The following is a 27,130-nucleotide window of genomic DNA, read 5'->3' as shown; positions in this document are numbered from 1 at the left end:
ATGCTGGTCACGTCACCTTCACTGCAGCTCTTCTGCGTGTTAAGGCTTGGTGTCAAGCCCTTACCAGACGCTGTGAGTTTCGACGGTGTTAACGCGAAACTACCAGCTTTCGCTGCTTGGCTTTTGTTGTTTGCCGCAATTGTGATATTTTGCTCCCCCCTGAACTGAAGTTCCATTGTGTTTTTCAGCTCTTCTGCCTTCTCTTTGTATACGCCATCCCGTTGCTTCCGTGTATTGGCGGCATTGGTTTTCTTTCTTCTCTTAGGACTTTAGATGTGTTCCATAATCCGGGTTTTGCGGGTCTAATTCGTTTATCCTTCTGTTCCATTCCTCGCTCCTGTGTTCCTGTAATTTTTCTTGAATTTCCTGTTTCATTTCCCCGACTCTCCTTTTTTCTTCTGGGTTTTGTGTCCTTTGGGCTCTTCTAACTATTCGATTTTTTTCCTTAATCAGATTTCTCAGATCGTCACTTATATTTTTGAATCTGCCGTATTTGTCTGCTACGGTCATTGTGGTACTTCGTTCTATCGCTTCTGATAGTGCTTCTTCGAAGAAATAGACCTGTTCTTCTAGCATCTCCTTGTTTCTTATTTCCGTGATTGGTCCTAACAGCTGTCCTGTTAGCCTTCTGAATTTGTCCCAGTTGGTTTTTCTTACGGTTCTTCCTTTGTCTGTTGCCGCTACCAATGGTGACGGCGATTGGTGAGTGAGCGTCGCCGCCGTCTATGGTCCCGATATCTACAAGCATCGTCATGTCTCTCAACACAGTGATGTCTATAACCTTAGGCCTTCCTCCGTTTGGTGGGTAGTGTGTCGGTCTTATTTCCATTTGACAGTCTTCGCTGTTAGATTCTTCCATGTTTATTGTCGGGGTCTCGCATCTCCTTTCCCAGTTTTTGTCTTCAATTTTGGTTTTGTTCGATGAGTTTTGTTACTTTGGCGTTCATTTCATCTACTGTTTCCATCAAGTTCTGTATTCTAGTTAGTTATGTTTCAACTGTTCTCCTCAGGAGCTTGTTTTCTTCCTCCTTTTTTTTGTTATCTTCTTCAAGTCTCTTTATTGTGGCTTCAAAAAGTTTCATCATTCTATCCTTCGACGTTCCTCTATCGTAGGGTTTTTCCCTACTTTTGGAGTTTTCATAGATTTGTTCCACTGTAACAGAAACCTTTATTTGACAATTCTAGTTTCATTCTAAAAGTATAACTACCCCAAGAAAATTGTAGCAGACAGTGGTACCGAATTCAATTCATCTCTTAAGAATTCTTTAACATGCATAAAATCGACATTCATTACACGACAGTAAATAACTCTTTTTCGAATTCTCCAGTCGTAAGATTCCATTCAACACCGAAAAAATAAGAACTTTAAAAGAACAAAATCCAAACGATTCTCTAGACGATATTTTTACCCACGCCGTATTGATTTATAATCAATCTATTCATTCTACAACAAATTACTCACCCTTTTCAATATTATATTATTACGCCGAAGAAATACATTTTGACTTTGAACTTCCTATATATGAAACGTATAATCAAAGACACAAAGACGAGTTACAACCTTTTAATAAAGATTTATATAATAAACAAAAAGAAAATAGTGAACAAATTTTGAATGAACAAAATAAAAACTCCTAAAGTATACCAGAGATAAACCTTTCTGAAACCTTGTATGTATCCAAGAACAAACACCGCGCAAAATTACAATATCCTTATACAACTATAAAACCGGAAATCAAAAAGACACTAGTACCGATCTGAAGTTTGTTAAAAGAATCCGACAATTAATATTCCGAATAAAGGATATTATGCTGAAGAATTAGGAAAATCAAAAGAAATTTCACATTACCATAGACATGTATTACATATAGATTTAAATTTATTAGCCGAAATCTTAATTATTGATATAATTAATTTCTTCAAAACTCCTATCAAAGGCGGACCTCTCTCACTCCTATATGCCCAATATAATCACCTACGTGCACAAGCAACTGATGACCTTCATAAAATAACGCGTAAGCAAAGGAAAGCACTTTTTAATTTTCTTGCTACAACTATAAAATACATCACAGGAAATCAGGATGACTCAGATTTAACTTTGTTAAAAACACATATAACAGCTACAGTTGAAAGAGAACGAAATTATAAAAAAAAATTAATAATCAAATCTCGTTCGGTCAATCCTTAGATAATAGTATTGCAATTGTATCTGCACTTAATAGTAGGGGAGCCCAAGCGGGGATTTTTGAAGTGACTCGAGCGTGTCAGAAAATTATATAGGGAGAATCCTTGCATCCTTTAATGTACCTCTACCAAGTATGAACCCTCCATATGGTGGGGTGTGTTGAGGGGAACCCGTCTGATTAGTAAAAAAAAAATCGATTTTTAGAAAAACTCGAGCGCGTCAGTCATTTACAGTATGTACGCGCATTATATTTCTGGTAACTATTAGATATTAATCTGACGATTAATTCAAGGGGGCTGGCCGTAACGAGCAGTTGGAAAAAAAAAAAAAAGTTATTCGAGCGTGTCAGACATTCAAAGTGTATGTCAACTAAAGCTTAAAAAGTGTCCTATTAAAATATCTGACGATTTGGACATGACACAAACTCATAATATATTTTTATATATGTAAAAAAAAAGGTGATCTTGAGATACTCCAGCGCGTCAGATTTTTATGCAGGAGGGTCAAGTTGATGTCATAGTTCTCCTGAATAATAATCTGACAATTATATAGAGGGATATCGCTAGTCTGACCATTTTGAAGGAAATTTAGAAATAATATCTCCGCATTTACGTACAGAAATTGGATAATTTATTAATAAAAAATTAAATATAGATCATTACAATTTATAATAAATTACAGATCATTAAAATTTAAAATACATATTTTAGTCTTCATCTCCACTAGACTCATCTTTGAAGTTTGTTTCCACTTCAACTTCCTGGACGTCCTCGTCATCTCGTGATTCTATAACTAAGAATGGTTATGATACATTATAATGTTATATTTATGTTATGATAGTATAATATGGAAAAAAAACGTACCTGAATCTAAAGTATCTCCTAAAATGTCAGGTGTTATGACGATGTCTTCGTACGCTTCAGGAAGTTGGTTTCCTAGGAACCAAGTTGGCTCCAATTTTCCATCCACATTTCTCCATCCGTATTCTAGTGGTGACATTTCCGTAGGAATACGATTGTGAGCGTTCCTCCACAAACAAGCAATATATTTCGTTCGCAATAAATGTTGTTGCAGCTCCGATCGACATGGTGGCAAATTACAAGCATCGTAATTACGCACATTCAGTGAAAAGGGTTGAGACGTATCATTTACTTTGTACGTTTTATTAAATATTTCAATCCTAGCAATATTAACGTCAGCTAGTTTTTTAAACCCGTACAAATGGCAGATGAACGATTCCACGGTGGAAGATAATGCCTCAATATTATATGCTTCAGAGCCCAAGTTTGCAAATACTTCTTGTATATCTACAGATCCCATTAGAATCTGTAGAGGCCTTTTTTTACCTCGCCTGTACAAAGCTGGGTTGTAATCACATCCCGTTAGAGCATGCAGAGCTGGTAGTGCTTTTGATACAAGTGGGCCCAATTTCGTAAAAAGAGCAGAAATGTCGATATATCGGCGTGCATTCCCTACTCCGAGATCAATCCAGACTTTTACAGACGATTTCATATGTTCCATGTTGGCTAACATAATAACCACGATATCTGTATCAGAGGTTCTGATGGTGACAGTAGACTCTTCTTCCATTTGACAAGCAAAAAATACAGCTTTTGTATCCGCTTCTTCATGATCGGGACATGACAGTTCATGATCAATAATTCGCGATAATTCGTTATCGATAACAGAGTACACGTAACATAAATCATGAATTAGAAATATTTTCTTATTACCAATAATTGATTTCATCTCCTGTTTAGCCCAATGTTCGATAAGAAATTTCACTAATGCTTCTTTAAACTTTATATTTTTTAAATCTTTGGAGAAGTCAGAGGTTCTGCTTTGTTGAGGACCGGCAATATGAAAATCTTTGTCATCTATATTGCGTCGAAGAGCATGTTCACAATCTTTTATCGAAGGTGTGAAGTAACGATCAAATATAATGGCTATACTATCTGCTGGAGTTTTTACAAGAGTTTGCAAAATTTTCTTTGATAAATCACCGAAATTGCGCGGCATTTGTTTAAAAGTATTTAAGAAGAAGAAGCCATCTACGATTCCACAGTCTACCTGGGGTGGTGGTTGTTCCATTTCTTCAATTCTCATTTCTAGTTCTTGAACCAGTACTGATTTTGCAGTTTTATTAAAAGAACCATCTATATGGCATAGTGATAACGGGACTGGTGTTATTGGAAAACACAATACTTTTCCAAGATCTAAGTTTGCAACCAGAGATAGACCTAATAATCTACCGAATAAATCCCGCTGAAGTGTGACCTCATGAACTTTTTCTCCAATCTTCATAACCTTTTTCTTCTTTACACTTGCAAAAGTAAGTATTGGATTTTTCTTCAGAGATTTGTGAAATCTATCCGGATTCATATTACATTCCGTTATAAACTGATCGCGGAGAGACATCCCAGATGAAACAGTGCTTAGCAAGCAATTAGCAACTTCTTGGCTAGTAGCCTGTCCTGTAGAAATATTATATAGATTATCTTTGTCTATGGAGGAAGTGAAGGGATTGGTGATCTGCTCAATGCTATGCATGAAAGCTTTAATTTGCTTTTGATGCTCCTTGAGTCTATCTGGATGTAAGTCTGCGGCGACGTCTTCACTATTGTTACTCATCCCTGCACGATTTAAAACGTGTGAAATAATTCGAGTTCGAGCTCCATGATTTCGTGCCCAACGTTGTCTGGCAGAAATAGAGCTCGTCAGGTTCACGATTCCCGTGAGCCGACGTGCTGCTTCACCATTAATTGTTTGCTCTAACGTTAAGTCAACTGGGATCCGCGAAAAGGGTTTTTGGGTTCTCCTAATACCAAACGAGCCTTTAGCAATTTCCTCTCGAAGACCTGGATGTGTATTGCTAATGTGTTGAAGTTGATTTAAATAAAACACTAGCCACCGGCTGTAATTTTGTTGATTGAAGTAGAAAAACAAACAGACGATTTTTCCAAGAACATAAATGTATGCATCTAAATCTCCAACTTTTATACTTCTGATAAATAAATGGTAAAGATTTATAAAATCAATGTACATAGCATAAAATTGTGCCGTTTTACCGTGCTTGCCTCGTAAAGTTTCTGCTGTATATTGATCATATAATTGGAGTAGATTTTGTGTATCTGGATGCTGTATTTGAGGCGAGCTATCTTGAAGCTGCGAGAAATCAGTGAGACATTCAATTACACAATCTTCGATAGTCAAATTCGTGTTTTCCAAAAAAGACTGAAAGTGAAATTGCTGCAATGATAACGCCATAATAGAATGTAATCTTTTACATCTATTATAATTTTTCCCAGTAATAAAACCTGAAACTGATCCTTCAGCAATTAGATCTGATTCCGTCATTATATTAGTGAGTCCGCATTCTTCAATAAAAGTGCCAACTGCTTTGAAAAAAGCCATTTCGATGTGATAAGCCCCCATGTGAATAAAAATGTTATCAAATTTTGGAGATTCTTGAGATTGTATGCAATAACTCGTGCGAGCTATAGCTAAATCATATGTAACCTGAATGTATGGAGCGTTACATTCCTTTGCAACTTCTTGGCACAATTCTAAAGTTTTCAAAACTGTCGAATGATTAGTGGGAGACTCGTTTATGGGAGTCAAATACGAAATTTTTTGGACAGGTGAATTATCAATGTAAATTTTACTATTATACCCAACCCACATTGGAGTACCATATACATTGAGCTTATGCGACAACATCCACATAATATCTAATTGTTTAGCTGTAATTAAATTTGCAGGATCTTTGTTAAGCGCGGAAATGTCAAGCTCATTCCAAGTTGCTATTTTTAATATTTTTGTAAATGGGCGCATCTCAAAAGTTATTTCTTCAAAGGCTCGGCGTTTCCGGTTTCTCGGTGTTAGAAGCGTAGATTCTGATGTATTGCTGCATACAGTTTGATTAGAAGCTAGATTTTCAACTTCATTGGCAGCTGAAGATATTGAAGGCATTGTATCTGCATTTGGAGCAACGTTTTGAAAAATTATCCCCACTGTATCGTGAAGAGTATCTTTTCCATTTAGTGTTTCGACGAAGCGATCAAAGTTATCGAAGGCAACTGCCGTATTTAAGTCCGGACGACGTAAGATATCTTCAGGGCACACGAAGGTACTGTTAGCCGTAGAAAAAGTTAATTCGGTCTCTAATTCTTCCAAAGTAGTATACGAACAACAGTGCCCATATTTAGATAACAAGTTGATTATTTTTTTGCTATTACACAAGCTTTTGACTGCTAAACCTAAACTTATATGTTTGGAAGTTTTGATTTTATGGTTTGAAGCAGCGTAGATCATATCTTGTCCAATAGAAAAAATTGCTAGATCGTTATTTGTTTTCCTTATTTTACGTTTTTCCCTCGATAGATGCGAAACATCGCCAATAACAAATGTTTCCAAGAAGCAGGTTAAAAGTTCTGGCACATAATCTAATTCACCTTTAATTAAATCTTCAGCAGTACAATCATCAGGCAATTTTGTTGTCGTACAATTTTTAATTTCCTCTCGGAGTTGTGCTGCAACCGAACGAATTGTCTCCTTCATTGCCATGCTTCTAAATAAATCACTATATGCCACAATATCAGCTGAAATCGGAGCAAGAAACTTCTTTTTTTCAGCATAAATAATTTTGATCGTTTTCGAAAAAGTACCCATGATCTTACTTTCTAAGTGGCGATCGGAAAATGAACTGCTGCTAATAGAATCCGATAACAACTTGTATTGTTCAACTAATAGTTTGTGGTATTCTTTTTTTACGTGATCAAAAAAAAGGCATTCATTTTTTTCAACAACCAATTCTTCTATCATTTCACACAGCAATTCATAAGCTGTATTCGAAGCCTTGCGTTTCTTTATAAAATCACTTTCTTCTTTTTTATTAATGTCTCGCAAATAAAGATCTTTACAGCATTTATGATAAGGAATTGCAGAAGTATCCGCAAAAGAACTGATTTTCTCCAACATCTCAATGTCATTGTGTTCTGTAGCTGCACTTTTTAATAATTCAATTGTCCGTAATTTATTTACTGCTAATGGCACATCGCGGCCATGACGGCGTTTTCGCGATTTTTTGCAAATGAAACACTCCCTTAGCAGCAAATCTGATTGGATGACCTGTTCATCTGCATCTGATGGATCATCACAATCATCCGAGTGAGGCTCAAGGTTGGTTGATGGACCCGCTCTGAAAATGTTTGACCCATAATTAGCACTATCATTTTATTGTTATTCAATAATTAGAAATCTTAAATTTCGAAGACTTTTAAAATGAATATAAATGAAGATGTCAAATATTTAATATTATGGTGACATTATGCATAAATGAAATAAATTTTTGAATGAAAGTCGTCAAAATTTTAATTTTCAAAAAAAATTACTGTGAGAATTTTCATATTACAAGCAACAAAAAAACCAGAATGACAAAATACATTTTTTTTCATGAACGAACAGTTGTAATTATTAATTATAAATATGAATTTTGAAATTACGAAGAAAAAATAAAAAATTCTCGAAAATTATAACATACATTTTGGTCACAAATTTTAATTTTCTGGTAACTTTTATTTAATGAATTTTTGTATCGGATCATTATTTCCCACGTTAAATTATACATTAATAACATTGCAACCGATTAGTTCTATTTTTTTTCATTTTAACACTGTGAAATACGATAGATAATAAATAATATAATACATTGACACTCACTCGTCTATTGTATCAACAACAGGTATTATGCTGGGAGTATACACATCGAGACTCTCTCCAGCATGTTCTGGTGCATCAACACGTGCTTGTTCACTTTCTGGAGTAATTTGATTTTGGCTTCGAAAATCTGATGGTATTTTGATTGCTGTGAAAAGTTTATAGCACTGGGCATGATAGCCATCGTTCAATGATGTTTCTTCCGAAAGTTCAACAGTAGCATAAGTGTTGCTCGATCTTCTGACAACAGGCTTCGCTTTGCGATACTCCAAAATAGTTATACACTTTTTTAAAGTTTCTGGAGTAAACTTTTTAATTTTTTCACAAGTTTCTTTTGCACAAAAAACACATTTCACACTTACGTTACTCATTATTGTAATGAATGTAAAACTAATCGCATTAAATTCACAAAACAATTACAAAACACCACAAACAAACGAAAACGTCGAGCGTCTACCAAAAACGAGCACGCTATTGTGATCAGCTGAGATGCCATCATGGCGGCAAACGTTAGTTTAGGGACGGTGCGAGAGAGTGAGAGATAGAGAAAGAGCGAGAAAAAAAGTGAGACGCGGAGTGGGGAATACACAGCTCTCAGCCGCTGTACGCTTCACCTTTGCTCCACGATTCTACTAACATCGCCCCATGAAAACTGTCAGATTATTAGTTCTTTGTAATTCTAATAGTGTTTCCTTCAAAATAAAAAAAAATTGAAATGCGCTCGAATATTTCAAGGTGACGTTTTTTTTTTACAACTTCGAAACTCGCTTGTTTCTTAATGTCACACTCAAATTGTCAGATTATTGAGATATACAATCTTCTCAATGTAATTAATCAACTTTTTCTTAATCTGACACGCTCGAGTTTTTCTATGGATCGATTTTTTTTTACCAATCAGTCGGGTTCCCCTCAACACACCCCACCATATGGAGGGTTCATACTTGGTAGAGGTACATTAAAGGATGCAAGGATTCTCCCTATATAATTTTCTGACACGCTCGAGTCACTTCAAAAATCCCCGCTTGGGCTCCCCTACTATAAGAAATTATCTGCTGATTTAGACGGTTATATTGCTCTTCACAATGAAACAATTAATCTTCAGAACGTAAACGAATTCATCATTAAACTAATTAGAACAATCCCCTCTCCCATTTAGATATAACAAATATTGAATTATTCACATTAAAGGAGTTGCTATTTTTGAAAAACGAACTTATTCAAAATTACTCCAAAGATGCCATTCTTATTAACGATGAACATCCCTATGAACTCATAGAATCTTCTAAATCTTTTATCTGCGTAATCACCAAAACAATGCTCATAATAATCAAGACCCAATTTATCAACCCTTATCCTACATTCAGAATTTATCCTATACCCAACGAAGAAGATCACATTATGTTGCCTGTTACCTGCTAATTTCTATGCCAACAACAGATGGTATGAAAAAATGTATTGGTCGAGACGAAAATATTATTTGTACAAATCCTATTTCATCGAGATGCCTAATTCCAAATGTAAATAACTGCACCAAATGCATAGCAACAGAAAATTTGGTGCAGGAAACATCACAAGTCATATTAATAGGAATAGCCATCTTATTAAAATCCAAGATCAATTGATCCGATCAACCAGTGTCCTGTTAACTGAAGAACCAATTGTTATTGAAGGTGTTCTTTACACGAAGAAAACCATCGAAGAAATTTCCGTTCCAGAAGCCGTACCCATGAAACTCACACCAGATCATAAAATCAAGATAGAAAAATTAAAAATTCCAGAAACCCATGGTCAAATTCAACCAATAGAGCCGTTGGAAAATCTACCCAGATTTGTAGTAGCTCTAGTGCCAGTCCAAGTCCCATGATTTTCAATCAGACTCAGAGACTGACAAAGTTATCCCTGGCATGAATTTTAACAATTGTAATGTAACTATTAATAATTATTATGTAAGTAAATAAACATAAATTTATTTTGTATTAATAACGTTTCCATTAATAAAAAATAATGTTCATTTGAAATATATTTTGGAGTATTTTAATAAATATAATAAATATATATATATATATATATATATATATATATATATATATATATATATATATATATATATATATATATAGCAAAGTTTTATTCATTTGTGTGATATTGTACACATTATATCTACAAGTATAATTACAATTATTGAAGCAATATCCTGAATAAAAGTGAAGTGAAAGAACACAACAAAATAATATCAAAACCTAAAATAAGTGCACATCAAAACTTGGACAAAATAGTTGCCTCTCTTATGTCTATCATATTTATGTTGTATAGAAACACTTTAATCGACGTGGCAGCAATGCACGACCTCCGCGAGTTACAATTGATAATTGTAAATTATCATTGTGAATAATTTTTTATGGCACTTCCATTTTCTATATCCATGTTTATTTTGTTTTTCAACATAATTTGACATGAAATATTAACTAAATTGGAATCTCTGGAATCGTTGGTATTACAACCAAACTCAATTTCAACAAGATGGGAGCTCCTCCCCATCAGGTACGCGAAGTCGGAATGTTGTTGGAAAGACCTTTCCAAGATAGGTGGATTGCTATACAAATGGCCCTACATGTTGGCCCCCTAGATCTCCTGACATAACTCCCCTAGACTTTTGTATTTGTTTTTTATACTGTAATAAAATATTTAGATTATTCTTGAAGTTTATCTCAGCCAACTTGTTAAAAAAATAAATATCCACAGCCAACTTGTTAGAGAGATGAATAAGTTAATAAGTTCGTTATTTTTATATTTAGACTAATGCTATATAAGAGCTTTTATATTCTGTGAGTAATTTGTAAAAGTTTCAGCAAAAAATATACAGGGTGTTCTATTAAAAAATTTAGTCGAAAACGGTATAAGCATTTGTTTTTCTGTTGTTCTGTTGAAATATTAACTAAGTTGGAATCTCTGGAACCGTTGATATTACAACTAAGTTGAGATTTCTGGTATACTTGGTGATATGTACGTCAGGCAGTGTAATTGTGAGTGTTGGTGCAGTGGTAGTGTAAAAAGTGTGTTCAGTATGAAATATTAAAACACGCAATAATGTTACGAGGTTTAAGTCAAATTTTTTATGTGTACAGATCTAAATTGAAATTATTTTTAAAAGCAAAATAATATAATATAACTAAATTTAGTAAACATCTGGAAGCAGTGTTTTATGATTCATTAATCACTGCCGGAATGAATGGGTATTATTAAGATCGCGCAAGCAGACGTATAATGGGTACATTATTCAACAGTTGTCGATAAAAATTAATAACGAAAAGTCGGACACTTTTTCTGGAGCAAAATGGCAAAAGTGAAAATATTTAGTCAATTTCCGTTGTTGTAAGCCCATGTTTCAAGGTTTTTTTATATTGCTTATGTAAACCCAAAAAAATTATTTCTTACAAAATAACTAGTACTAAAGTAGTTTTTTAAATTAAATATTGTATGAAAATATAAAATGTGCGTCGTGTGTACTATGTAAAAAGAAAGATGCTGGTTTAGTTAATCCATATACTGAGCCTACTTTAAAAATAAATATTGGATTACATTGAAAATTCCTCACGAATATAATTTTTAAGTACAGTCATTTATTCACAATGCTACTCGAATTTTACTTTGTAACATTTCACCAAAACAAAGCCATATAATTAATTCGATATTTGTTCACAAAAATTTGAATTATATAGGCGACATAGAACTAGAAGAATTAATGTACTAAGAAAATGAAACAGTTAATAAGTTTTTAGTCCAGCAGTTGGTTTATATCTACTTACGATTCTCCTTGGCGATCACTTTATTTAACCTCTAGTTATCTCGTGTATCAAGCAGCACACCTATGGGGTTACTTGCGACAGCTAAACTATGAAGTAAGTCTACAATTTTTAACCAAATACTAGCGGTGACGTGAAATATTGATCGTTCTAGTTGAGTAAAACACAGAAGCAAACAGGTGCCGGTTCCTTTATCACAAACTTTAGTTTTTCTAACTTCCAACATAAAAACTGAGTCTGGGAACGGCCAAGATGGCTTTCATTCTGTATTATTACATAGCACCAAGTCCTTTCTTCGTCATACTACTTAAACGGGGATTTCAATTTTGAGTGAGATTGTGATTTACCAAATCACACATACCAGCTGCTGTCGTGAATTCCTACAACCTTCTGCATTATATTGTTTCTTTAAACTGGTTAACTTCGAATATTAATGTAAAATCACATGACTGTACTTTAAATTAGATTCATGACCAATATGGAACGTAATACAATATTTCTTAAAAGTAGGCTCAGTAAATGGATTAACTCTACCAGCATCTTTCTTTTTACAAATAACAATATAAAAAAAAACTTAAAACATGGGTTTACAACAACAAACATCAACTGAAAATATTTTCATGTTTGCCGGTAATTACGCCCTAGAAAAAGTATCTGACTTTTCATTATCAATTTTTCTTCAATATTAAATTATCTAAATAACGAAATTGAAAATAAAATAAGATCTGATACTTATAATATTATCACTAATTTTAAAAATAAATTAAAAAACCAAACGGCGACAGAGCAATATCAAACCTCAAAATATAGCTAAAACCAAAGAATTTAGCAACCAAAACCAAAAAAATTTCAAAATTTTGAAAGCAGATAAATATAATAAAACTTTTATTATGAAATCAGAAGATTATAATAACAAAATGATGAAATTATTAAATGATAAGACAAGTTACAAAAAAATTAAACAAGACCCTACGGATTCTTATCAATTCAAATTAATGATCTAATTCAATCTTGGGAAGAACAACTTTTTATTTCACCATGAGATGCAAAAAGAATTGGTAATTCACAAAGCCTTACCCTCAAATATGAAAATGAAATATACAAACAAATTGATGGTTATGCTATGGGAGCTTCCATTTCAAGTGTTATAGCACAATTGGTAATGGAAGATCTTGAGAAAACGGTCCTAAGAAAACTTGATATAAATATTCCATTCTTTTTCCGATATGTAGATGATTGCTTTACAGTCGTACCAAAGAATCAAAATAGTATACGAAATCAACTTCGTCCTCAAGATATTTGAACTCCAATTCGTATCGTCGTAGATCTATCCAACTATCAAATCCTGAATTTAGACGCTTAGCTATTCAAAAAGCAAAAGCTGCATTGAAAGATAATAGTTATCCGGAAAAATCGATAAACAACATATTCAAGAAAAGGATAAACAGACACTACAATCAATTAAAAAATAGAATAGAAACGAAACATAAAACATTTTTCCTTGCCATATGTACAAGGACTTACCCAACAATTATTGAATTATTTCAGTCATAAATTGAAATCTAAAACACCAAAACAGAGAAATAATATTATATATCAAGTGCCTTGTACTAATTGTGACTAAGAAAAAATTAATTTCTCTTATTGAAACAAATTTCTATTTTGATAGTGCAAATCGATAACCTCATATACCCATTTCTAAGTAAGCAAATCATTAATCTTCATAACAAGGAATTTAACATTTGAATAGTATAAATCAAACTAGAATTATATTTTTCAGTACTAACAATATTCATTCTTGAATGAACAATATTCATTAAGAAGTTATTTACAATAATCTTATTTATAATAATTTAAATGCTGACAAATGTTTGTGAAATTTAATCCTATTGCATTTTATTTTAAAGAATGCTCTGAAATTATCTTCATGTACCTCTCAATTGTTTTTTATCCGAGATACAATAATGTTCATCTGATTGCAAACAGCACTGGCTTAAGTACGAAAATATGATTATCAAAATCAAAGAACATGGATGAAAACAACATAAACAATCATTACACCATCCCATCAAACAATTCCCCACCCATCTTATGGACCGACGAGGTAAATTTTTCAAATAGGGATATGTTTAATCATAAGAACATGCACTATTGGTGTCGAGAAAATTTATTTATTGCTCTTCCAAGAAAAGACAATTCAGTATTAATGTGTGGTTTAATTGGCAGCAAAATAGTTGGACTAGTTTTTTATGAACATACTTTGACAGGCAGGAGATACGTTGATATGCTGTCAGAGGTACTGGAAGAATATTTTAATAATCTCAATTTAGAAGCACGTAACTAAATTCATTTTCAACAAGATGGGAGCTCCTCCCCATCAGGTACGCGAAATCTGAATGTTGTTGGAAAGACCTTTCCAAGATAGGTGGATTGCTATACAAATGGCCCTACACGTTGGCCCCCTAGATCTTCTGACATAACTCCCCTAGACTTTTACTTTTGAGGTTATGTCAAGATCGAGGTCTATAAAAGAGGATATACGAATCTGGGAGAACTTAAGTAAAGGAAGATTCTGTTTCTAAATTAAGTCATTACTAAAATTATTTTGCATTGGAATTTTTGTTCCTCATTTTATGTTTTGAAAATTTACTTACTGTGTTTCTCAAACAATTTTCTAGTGAATTCTTCCAAAAACCTTTCATTTCTATTTATTAATTTAATTATTCAATTTTGTAATATTACTTCACAGAGAAATAACAAAATATTCTGAAATTATTGTTACAAAAAATTATGTACAAAATGGTTGGCTTTGTATTGCAAGGCTTCTAATCCTAATAAAATACCCAATAAGCCAACATTTTAGTAATCATTCAAAGATTATCTCTACTTTGCAAATAGTTTAATATAGTTACGAAGCTTGAGATTAAATTAGTACCTATTTTTAAAAAATTAAAATCATTACGTTTTATATGGTTGACATCACTAAATCTATCTTCATTCAACTGGCGAGAGGAACAAAATTTTTTTCTGTTCTTTCTAAAAATTCCATCAAAATGGTCCCGTTCCCTGGGCTCATCTAACACATGTGATAGAGCAATCTCTCTCTCTCTCTCTCTACTAGAGAGAGAGCAAAATTTAAATAGTATTTAGCATGCCCCAAATTAAATATTAGAATAAAAGTCGTTAAGCACTTAGTAGAAGGTACTTTCCAGTAAATAAGCCCACAAATTGTAGAAGAATGTGGGAAAAGATGATATCAATTTGATTTCAATTGGCAAGTGAAAGTGCATTTTTTTGCATTGTAAAATATTGAGCCCTTAACTAATTCTGAACGTGCATAATTATAATTAATTGGGCCTTTCTCTACTAACAGGAAAATCATGGTCCAAGCATGTTTTTTTTTTATTTTGGCTATATTAAAGCATAGTTCTATTTATAACACATAATCTATAACCTGTTATTTAAGGAGCCAAGCTGAATCAATATTTAGAATCATAATCATTTCATAAATTCGGTCTAAAAGCCACTAAAAACAGTCCTCTGTTATGTCCTAATTCTGGATCGAGTATGATTCGGTTTGGTTTTTATTAGTTGTATTTAAAAATGTGAAATCTTATTACTCTATGAACATAAAGAATATTGAATGCATGTGAACAAAAAACAATTATAATTTTAGAGAATTTTTTTGTGCTAAAAACTAGTGTTTGAATTTTGTCCGATACATTTTTGAACAGTCCTCTGTCACAATTTGAATATCGCGTCACAAAAATATTAAACACTATTGTGGCTACATTAACAGTGAAGTTTGCTCGGTTGCCATCCTAAACAAGTCGCCGCCATTTTTCCCAATGACAACTCCGCGTCTGTATGGGAGCCACGTCTCTGTAGTGTTGAGTGAACATTCCTCTGGTAAGTCTATTTTACGGTATTTTATGTGTTTTAATTATATTTATTTTACAAAAAAAATTGCTCAGTGTGATAATTTATAGCTGTTTCTGTGTTATGAATTAATATTTAAACTTATACGTGGTATGACATTTTTTACGTAAAAATAACAGTCCTCTGTGCAACAGTCCTCTGGAAATTTATAACACAGAGGACTGTTCAATGTGACAGAGGACTGTTTTATTTATACCCTTTCATACATAAGCAAGAAGTTACTAATCAAATTCAAAAAATGGTAAATTCTAATATTATAAGGCCTTCAAATTCACCCTGGTCTTCCCCTATATGGGTCGTAAGCAAAAAATTAGATGCCAGTAATCAACAAAAATGAAGGCTAGTTCTTGACTATAAGAAATTAAACGAGAAGACTATATATAGAGGATCGATACCCCCTACCAAATATTACATAACTAGTTAATAAATTGGGCAGTTGTCAATACTTCTCTACAATTGACGTAGCTAGTGGGTTCCATCAAATCGAGATGGAAGAAAAGGACATTGAAAAAACAGCATTAACACTGAAAATGGCCATTGGGAATTTCTGCGCAAGCTTTTGGATTGAAAAATGCGCCAGCAACGTTCTAACGTGTTGCCGATAATATACTATAATATACTAGACGACATTATTGTGTATTCAACCTCCTTACAAGAACATTTAGAACGCTTTTAGAAGACTTTGCACGACTAACCAAACCTTTCACGAAATGTTTAAAAAAAGGTGCAAAAATTGAACTTAACAACGAATACTTGACGTGTTTTGAGATTTGTAAAACTCTATTGACTAACGAACCAATATTACAATATCCAGACTTCAATAAAACATTCAATCTTACTACCGACGCTTCTAATGTAGCACTAGGTACTATCTTATCATAAGGTCCTATCGAACAAAATCTCCCTATAGCATATGCTTCAAGAACACTCAACGACTCAGAGCAAAAGTACTCTACAATTGAGAAGGAGCTACTTACTATTGTTTGGGCAACAAAATACTTTCGTCCATATTTATATGGCCGTCAGTTCAATATAATAACAGATCATAAGCCTCTCGTGTGGTTGAACTCTTTTAAAAGAACCAAATTCCAAATTACTTCGTTGGAGAATTAAATTAGAAGAATTTGACTATAAAATTTTCTATAGAAAAGAAAAATCAAATAATATAGATTGTTTATCGCGAATAGAACTCCATACTAAAGATACCAATTCATTTTGGAACGATAAGACATTTTGGAGAGATGTCGATGAAATTTTAGGCGAAATTATTACAATAACCCTAGTACGTCCGAACAAACGAATCAAACTTTAAATGCCCCTTTACCAACTACCAATAAACTAATAAATGACACCACGATCGACATTGAAGAAACAATTGCAGAAGACGACATTCAGAAAAACTCTAGCGACCAACAAAATAAAGATGTAACTGATAGCAGAGATACAATACATTCGAATTATGATGAAAATCCAATTATAGGCATACCGTCGATTGAATGTGCTGTTAATTATGGTAAAAATCAAATATTCCTTGAATCAGTTTTACTTTCACCCGCAAAATTAAAAAGAATCGTTTTATTTGACAATAAACACCGGTTCTTAGTTCAGCTATTTAAAAATAATTTTGAAAACGATGTAATCAATCTTATTAAAGAATATATAATTCCAAATATTCAATATTATCTATACTTCGAAGATCCTGGCCTTTACGAACCATTCTCAGCTTGCTTGCAAAAATATTTAAAGTCATCATCCATAAAACTGAAAAAATGTTCCATAAAATTACTAGATGTCACAAACAAGGACGATATCAAAGAAATAATAAAAAATTATCACGAAAGTAAATCAAACCACCGTAGAATTAATGAAAATCTATTCAAACATATATTAACGAGTGTGAAATATGCCAACAGTGCAAATATGATAGGCATCCCGTAAATTTGAAAATGAATTTGACACCGACTGCGAATAAACCATTCGAAATCATCCACATCTCTTTTGAAAACTCAAAATTTTTAACGACAGTTGATATTGAAATATGCCCGAGCATACCATTTAAATGTACTTTCTGGCACAGAAATGGCGAACAAATTGATAAAATACTTTTCCCATCACGGTATACCAAATGAAATTATTTGCGATAATAGCACGGAATTTAAAAATAAACAGTCATTACAGAATTACTAGAATAACATAAAATTAAAATTCATTTTTGCTCCCCTGATCACCCTCAATCGAACGGAATTATAGAACGATTTCATTCAACGATAATAGAGCATTTAAGACTATTAAATTCAGAAGAATTCTCCAACACACCTATAGAAACTAAAATGACAAATGCTATAATAGCATATAATAATACATTACATTCGGCTACTAAATTGAAACCAATGGATATAATGGACATATTACTGACAATGATTCATTCGATACCGCGATCGATAAACTTCTAATCAATGACTGTTAATGTTAATAAACATAAAGAACGTTCTAAATTATTGTATGCCAATATCAATGCTGATTTATCTAATCAAAAATATAATCGATTAGAAATAATAAATAAAAATCGAGAAAGTCCTGAAATATTTGTAGCAAACCAAAAGATTTTTATAAAAAAGAAAAAGAGACAGAAAAACATAAACAAATTTCATAAGCCGGTTAAGTATCAAATCAGTAAATACCAAACGCAAAGTAGTCTCGACGGCAAAACACGCAAAAATTCACATGAGTAACATAAAACGGCCTTTAAAAAGAATATATTCATTTGACAGGTAATTATCATTTCAGGTTACCCGGAATCCTCGGATTCAAAGAAATAATTACACATAGAAACCTCCAAGATTACTCTGGTCTACTATCCTTGAAACTTGGCATCGTAAAAGTAACCGAATACTATCACTCAATATTTTATTATTATGATATAAATCCCATAGTTATACAATTTCAAAATTTAAAAAATAAGCAAATACAAATTTTTGATACTGCAATCAGAAACAAAATTTGTCAAAAGGAAATAACTAATTACAAACATTTCTTAAAATTTGCGGGGAAAGAAAAATATAAACACAATTAGCAGAATTACTACCTCATGAAAACAGAACCAAACGAGGGTTAATCAATGGCCTCGGTTCAATTTTCAAAACTATTAGTGGAAACTTAGACTCTAATGACCGAAAACGTTACGACACACTTATTAGACAACTTCAACAAAACCAAAATCAATTAAGTGATAAAATAAAAACCCAAAATTCCGTAGCAATATCTCTAATAGACAACTTAATAAGAATATTCAACAAATAAACCAAAATCAATTTATATCACAACGTAAATTGGAAACAATCAATCTAGCTTTGAGACCAATACCTTCATAAGAGACGTAATCTTCTAAATCTTGATTTATACGAAATATTAAATTCAATATTACAAGATATAGAAAATTCGGTATCATTTGCAAAAACTGGGACCATGCACCTAAGTATAATAAAACCTAGCGAATTGTTCAAACTTTTAGAAAGACTATACAGTAATGTCAATAAAGATCAATTGCCGATAAAACTAAAAATAAACAATATCCCAATTTTTGAAAATTTAATTAAAGTCTCTTATTACATAAGAAACAACAAAATCACATATATTTTACATGTACTTGTAACCTATGCTTTTGATTTCGAGCTTTATCATTTGTTGAAGGTTATCATTCTTCAAAATAAATTTATATTAAAAAATGAATTGTACTACAAACTTTTGGATGAACCATGCGTAAAATTAGCTAGACAAGAATATATGTGTCAAGAGGTGAACCTACAACGAGTTGACTCCAACAGTCCATGCGAAGTTCAACTTCTAAATCTTCAAGACTTCTTCCACCTGCCGTCAGATGCTCCTAAGTAACTCTCAAATATTATCAAAAAGATTCGAAGAATCAAACCAGTGGATCGTCGTCCTTCCCAAGAACACAAACATCAGATTAAGCTGTCATCAACAAGATGAAATCATCAACTACATTGGTACCTACCTAGCCACTATCCCGGCATTCTGTCAAATTATCACGAATTCCGAAGCTATAATAGATAATGGACCCATAGAAGCTGAAAGCCAACCCATTTTTATCCAGAGATTGTACATATCCAATCATGAATATGTCATTAACAAGATTCCTAATTTTAGCCTTCCAAAAATAGACCTAGATGACCTCAACACCCTTCGAGAAAGAATTTTCAGAAATACTCTAATTTTTAAGCACTTGGACGATAATAATTTACTGTCTCCTAATCCTTCTATGTTTATATTGGGCCCTTAAAATAATTCGACGCAAGAAACTAATCCGAAGATGTTCACCTTCCTTAGCTGCACACCACGGAAGCTGAAACTTCAGGAGGAAGGAGTTATGGCACTCATTTTCAAGAACCCCACATAGAAGAAGCTGACGACACTATAAAATTTCATAATATTCACATTATGTATAAATAAAAAAAAGCCGTGAGCAGCAGAGCTCCATCACGAAAGTCGAATTTTTCGTCGAATGAAGAATATAACTAATACACAATCAAATCTTTCCATAAAATGAATTTCTTGGAAATGATATCAATTCTCAATCATATTTCTTTATATGGAAAATTTGCTATTCCTCAATAACTTTTCATTTCACAAGTTAACTCCCTCTCTCGAATGAAAATTCATAATTTCAATGGTGGTCTCGAACTCTCTGGTTCAATTCCAATTGACAACAAAGAAAAAATTGTCATAATGACAAGAAATTTCGAAAATGGGTAGTGAAAAAAATAACCCTAGCAACGATCATACTCGTATTATTCATTAAATAGGAGGCGGTCCAGTTCAACAATTACAACGATCAAAATGATTTCGCTAGAAGAACTGAAGAAGAAAACTTTGAACTTGAGAAAGACAATTCTTCAACATCCCCCCTACTTGCATGCGAAGTTCGAACCCTCTAGTTAAACTTTTTCTGGCCAAAAAATAAGAAAATATAACAAAAATGACCATAAAATGGAGAGGGGTGGAGATGGAAAGTTTCGACCTTAGACAGGAAATCATCTCGCAACTAATTGAGCCTACATGTGAAATTTCATTTTTCAGTCGCTTTTCGTTTGACCTGCAGAGGTGAGCAAAGGTCAAAAACCACTTTTTTTGCACTGCGACCCCTCGAAATATTCATTTGTTTTCAACCAAACTCTAATAACATCAATCCGCCACCAAAAAAGCCATGTATGCTAATTTTGAACCAAATCGGACCCATAGCAATTGCTCGAGACGAAAATAATATAATATATATATATATATATATATATATATATATATATATATATATATATATATATATATATATATATATATATTATTTTCTTGTGGAAATTGTGTGTGGAAATTTTATCTAACTGGCCGATTGAAATAACATGGACTACATTATTAATCAAAACGGCACTTTAGAAACCAATCAGTCTTCACCACAGGATTAATACTAATACAGAAAAGAAGCAGATGATTTTTTCAGTAACTGAAATTGTATGCATGTATGCGCATTTGCAGCCATTTTATAACCGGCAAGCCCGTCAAACTAAACCGATTGTAAACAAACGTTATTGTTAATATTTAATATTTGTTTTATATATTGTAATTTTAGTGAGAGGGAAAGTTATTTATGTTTTTATCTAGATTTTTCCATGGATAAATTTATAATATTTCCAATTTTTAGGTGCGCTTATTTTAGTTATAAAAAAATCGAAAATTTAAAATTGCTCAATTTTTTTTATTACTATTTTTTGTTTTATAAAAGGGATGAGAACCTTTTGAGATATTTGACAAAGATGATATCGACACTAGTATCCAAGATATAACGAATTGTCGAATAAAATTATTTCAGGTTTCAAATGGTAGTAAGCTAGTGGGTTTATCTGAAAATATTCCTTTTTAGATGCATGTGAGGAAGAGTTAACATTCATAGTTGAAAAAGAGGAACTGGAGAGAATTGGACAAATGTGAACCAGGTATAATGATCCAAAAAAGGTTAAAATTTATGAATTTCAGAAAAAAAAGAACAGAAAACTTGAGAACATCCCTCTCTTTAGAACACAACTTACTCATTTCAGAAAGTAGATGGAGTACTGCAGTGTACTTTGTATTGGAATACAAAGAACTCACCTAGATCAGCATGAGCAGTATAAAGGTGTGGATCTCATCTTATCAGGTAAAGGTTTTGATTTGGGACGGCACTGGTTTTATTAAATATTAAAAAGAAATATTGATTTACCCTGAACAATCAAAATCCAGAAAACCATTCACTTATATAGTCGATGTTAACATGTTAGCAGCACTAAAGTTTTAGATAGGAAAATATCTGTTGGATAATGATAATTAAAATTCAAGTTTAAACAAACAAAGTTATTTATTCCATTTTGGAAAATAGAACAAGAAAATGATTGATAAAAAAAATTAAACAAATTCCTTTGCGGGAATGCTAAGCTAAAATTAGCTTGTCTAACAATCACCCTAACATATCAAAAATAATGAAATTTTAAATAATTGAAAATAAATCAAAATTCCAAAATAGTAATAATATTACTAAATCAAAATTCCAAAATAGTAATAATATTACTAAATCAAAATTCCAAAATAGTAATAATATGTATTACTAAACCTTTTTGAAATGAGTAAATAAATTACAAAGTAACTTTAAAGTTAAAATCCCTAGGCCTCAATGGTCATCAAGATGAATTAACAGTATTTTTCAAATAAAATAAAAAGGGGAGTATTTACATGCACATGGAATGAGCTCAATTCAGGGGCAATAATATGCTAGCAAATATAAAAGGGTAAGTTATAGGGCCGTACAAGTTTACGAAAGGTATAAGTGAATTCATAAGTTAAGTAATTAAGAATATAAATCATTATTAATTCCAATTTGATTAAGAAAATTTGATATGTACAATCATAAAATAGTATCAAGGAGATTAATCTTAATTAATTAATTAATCAGGACAAGATAAAAAAATTTAAATCAAACTTTATATCTTAAATATTGAGCAGTTAGTTAAGGCACAATCAAGTCAGTTGATTATGAGGTAAAATAAATTCTATTTACGAAATCATTATTCCAAATTATTTACAAATTTAAACAAAAAAATTCAAGTTTAGAAAAGATAAAAATTCGGATTTAAATTTCAAGTTTGAAAATCCTTAAATAAGGCAAGACAAAATATACTAGGTCATAACTACTCTATTAAGTTAGGAAAAGTCAAGATCAAGTTGTAATTGTGAATATCGCAAGATAAGGCAAATTCTATTTCATTATAAGAAATCTCTAAACTCAGAATAGTTAAATTCGAGACAAAAATAGAAAGATGAATTTAACTCAAGAGAAGGAAGATTATTTTTCAATTTAAGATGTGATATAATAAACATTTATATAAAATAAATCTGTAGAGAAAAGAGAGAATTTTGATTGATTAATCTAAGGATTTTAAAAATTTTAAGGTAAAATCAATTAATTTATAAACATATTCAAAATATACAAGATAAAAGATAAGGATGGTTTACAAGGTAAGATAAATTAATGGTTTCATGGTCTAGATACAAAGTAGATATAGTTCTTTCAAATGCAACGTAATGGTTAATACTTTAATACTGACCTTAGTCCATGTCCCTTGGTACTACTGTGATTCTCTCAAAGGTGTCTCCTGGATGAATGACGGCAGCATAATGAGGCTAAGAGCCAAAACATGGAGGTAACAGTGCAAAATACCTACAGAACAAGACAGCAAGCGTAGGTAAATAGCTTTTAGGAAAAACGGGACAGGAATTACCACTCCGGTACGTGGGAACGGGATTGTATCAACCCCGTCGGTGGACCCTAAATAATCATACAAATTTCACTTAGGCGTGAAACAAAATAAAGAAAAATTATATTTACCTTATAGCGGGTACATGAGGTTCCAATCACCACAAGACATATTCGGATTCAGAGAAATAACATTAAGGCACGTTCTTACAATACAGTGAAAGAAATTATTCAAACCATCATCCAACTATAAATGGATGGAGATGATTTAGTTAAAAAACGACTTTTGAAAAATGAAGACACGAGGCAAGGACCTTTTTCATTCCTCCTCCAAAAAAGTGACCAATATTTGGAAGTGACCAAAAATAACAAATGGCCAGACCAAAGTTCAAAGTCGTTTCTTAGGGAGCACCAATAAAATTGTGTCATCACACAGAAGAAAACTGAGTATTAATTTGAAAAGAGAAGATGTCACAATGGAGCAAACCTGATTACCATAAAATAACTAAGACGAAAATATACAAGAGTGTATTAATGGAATGAATTGAATTAAAATAATTACAAATGAATAATCCGGTAGTGCACAATTATTATACTCTAGAGTAAAGTCAGACATGTACCCAGAAATGTCGCGGAAATTTGCCTAACAAACAACGCAGACTAAAAGTCAAACAGGTGTTTGAATGACATTCGGATATAAATAAATATCTTTTAAAGGTACAATTCGAGAGAATAGTTCAATTTCAAACTGTTTTCAAAGGGAAATTCGGAAAATGAACTATAGAAATAGAAAGACGGATTATCAGGCTATTAAATGCCAAAAGGAATATAGTGAAATCTAGGAATTGTGTTATATACATGGCTGTCAAGTTAACGTTTACTTTAGAACATATTAAAAATAAGGTAAAATTTAATAAATAAGACAAAAATGCAAATTAAATATCAGGTAATGAATAAGACTATTAGGAAAATGAGCTCAAAATGTTAATAGAAATTTTGGTATATGAGTTCCAAGAGAAATATAGTATAACTTGAGTTTGATAAAAGGTAGGTTCTAAATAAATAAGATAAATATGTAATACAAAGCTTGGGACAAAACAAAGAGAAAATCATGAAAACGCTGCACATTCCCTCTACAAATTGAAAAAAAAATAGTATGAAATGAAAGAAAGAAAATAAGTAGGGAGAAACGAAAAGGATCAGCTGTTTGCACAAGCTAGAATGATTTATTCACAACTTAAAGGGGCGGACATAAATTAGATTTTGCAACAAAAAAAATCGAGAAAGTGATCAGAGTGAAAATCTTTTATACATCATCCACCAATTTATAATACCTAAATCTCATATTCAAAGAGCCCAAAAGTGAAAACTACAATTAGATTGATTAGATAAAACTTTATTTCGGTGCCAGAATTTATCACAGGGTTTATCTTCTGAGATTGTAGATTTTAACATTTCGTTCATAAGCTTTATGTAATTTTAGAAACAGTGAAAATCATTTCTTTGTATGGAATGAGGAAACGTTCTTGCTTGATTCTGATTAACTAAAGTAACGGCCCAATTTATAATTGCAGAAATAGGGGAAGTTATAAAAACACTAGAGATAGAGGAGCACAAGAATTCTCCTCAATCTTCAAATGAAAAAATTTTAAAAAGATTTAAATTCTTAATTGATTGTTTTATTTATATTTATATATTACTAAATATACATTTTTATATTATTTTTTTTAACTTTTTATTTATTCAACCTTTTTATATGTTTTTACGTGATACATCTTGGTTTTCTTTTCTATGAGTATCAGTTTGTAATAACATGTTAGATATATCACCTGCATCATGAATATCCAAATAAAGATAAAATCAAAGTACAAATAGTTTATAGCTTTCTCCTTTGTATATGAACTATTAGAAGAATTTTTAAATATTTATAATTGAATGTATGTTTAATCATAGGAAAAGAAAGTTTCTAGAAATGGTTTACAAACAGGGAACAAGAAAGCTATCAATGAAAAAATTATTATGGATTTGTTGATAAGGGCGTTCTTGTGAAAATAATTGAAGATGTTAATAATTGGAAGATTGCTTTTATTTAAATTAGAATTCTTGAAGGATGTCTTTACAATGTTAAGGATCAGAAAGAACTAACTACTTACAATAATTTAATATTTTATAACTCAAAAACCTTATCTTTACTTTTAGGAAATACTAAAATAAATTATTTTAGAAGACAATGTGTTTAGCAACTGTTATTCAAATAGAAAACTATCACTTCTAAATTATAATGAATTAAAAATATGAAAAGTATAATATCTTGAAAAATGACGACTCATCCAGAATTTGAAACAATATTACCCTAAATGTGGGCTCAGTTATTCATAATCTTTCAAAAAAATCCATGTTGTCGTATGTTTCCAAATAATTATTTCTATGTCGATATATTTTCGTCTTCGGATGAGCTAGAGCTCGAATTAATGTAGCACTTTATCTAGCGGTTGTACCGCGAAACTTTTATTTTTTAAAACTTATTAAAAAGATCCCTGCGGAAGCTTAGAATTCAAACATAAACATAATCGACGTTTGACGCTAAAAAAGACTAATCTGTTAAAGTGAAACTTTACCATAAAGTTCAAATTAAAAAAACATTTAGTCCAAATGGCAATTATGAAACGTGCGACTTAATTTAATGGGAACTTTAAATAAATCTTTTCAACTATTATTTTTGGTTTTATTTGATATAATAAACTAAATACCTAAAATTACGTTTTCAACTCAATGTATCAAACTTATTCAAACTTTCTTTTGCAATATTGGTACTGATTCCTGTATCAATGGGCCCACATTCTATTTGTTTCTTCATTCTCAAAATAATGAGAACTAAAAAATCTAAATCATCTCTAAAAGATCTATATAAATACTAATTACATATAGACGGAGAGCTAGCTACATAAAAACGGTTCGAAAGAGTTCCCAAGATAAGAGCCTGAAAGTAAAACCCTAGTACATCATTAAATGGCTACTCTGCCGGTGCGAAATGTCTGTGCATGAAAATGCCAGCCGGTTTTCCACATTGAAAAACTTGCGAGAAAAATCGAAACGGTTTCCACGTAAAAATTGTTTAGAAATGTTCTTAAGGTCTTAACTAACAGCGCTAAAGCAGTGGTAGAGGTTTCATCGAACACAAAATCCTTGGCAGAGGCGATTGAAAAGTGTCGTAAGCTAGGATACATAGACAGAGAGAGAGTGTGACGCAGCATGCGCCTCCCGCAGCGTACGCTGCCGATCGCTTATTATATTTACTGTTTGAAGCTTACATCATTTGTTGTATAGATGTATACATGAAAAGTAAAACCATTGTATAAAGAATAGGATAGTAGGTTAACCTTATGAGGATATCATTTGACGAGGTGGACGCCACCAATAAATTGCAGTGGAGAGTTGGCGTCCATAGCACGTTTTTTCTTACTGTACGTCGTAGCTTGAATTACGTGTTTTCTTAGCTTTGGTTGCAGAGTTACCCCAATAACAGATGGCGCCAAAATTATCTAAAATATTATATTCAACCCTTAAGCTGTGTTATAAAGTTTCTTATTTTGAGTGCCTATAGCAAATTTGCAATTTAAGTTCATTATTATATTGTGTTATTGTTGAGTTTTGTTTGTTGTGCATTTGTATTATTTTTTTATTTGAGAA

General features: G+C 32.0%; 1 protein-coding gene across 3 annotated transcripts; it reads right to left on the bottom strand.

Annotated features, from left to right (window-relative positions):
• Positions 1-2,511: 2,511 nt before the first annotated feature.
• Positions 2,512-23,779, bottom strand: LOC130440972 (uncharacterized). Of its 3 annotated transcripts, none has more exons than XM_056774394.1 (4): positions 23,573-23,779; positions 23,292-23,512; positions 3,049-7,385; positions 2,512-2,977 (listed from the first exon to the last, which is right to left on the bottom strand). In XM_056774394.1, the coding sequence occupies exons 3-4, from the start codon at positions 7,163-7,165 to the stop codon at positions 2,892-2,894; spliced, it is 4,203 nt and encodes a 1,400-aa protein (XP_056630372.1). In that variant the 5' UTR covers positions 7,166-7,385; positions 23,292-23,512; positions 23,573-23,779; the 3' UTR covers positions 2,512-2,891. The 3 variants fall into 3 exon arrangements, with proteins under 3 accessions (XP_056630372.1, XP_056630373.1, XP_056630371.1); XM_056774395.1 differs by having other exon boundaries at positions 23,292-23,404; positions 23,573-23,773; XM_056774393.1 differs by lacking the exons at positions 23,292-23,512; positions 23,573-23,779 and having other exon boundaries at positions 3,049-8,938.
• Positions 23,780-27,130: the final 3,351 nt, after the last annotated feature.

Source organism: Diorhabda sublineata, chromosome 3, assembly GCF_026230105.1.
Source record: "Diorhabda sublineata isolate icDioSubl1.1 chromosome 3, icDioSubl1.1, whole genome shotgun sequence".
Lineage (NCBI taxonomy): Eukaryota > Metazoa > Arthropoda > Insecta > Coleoptera > Chrysomelidae > Diorhabda > Diorhabda sublineata.
Note: the sequence above shows the minus strand (reverse complement) of the source record. Positions and strands in the feature narration are given on the sequence as shown.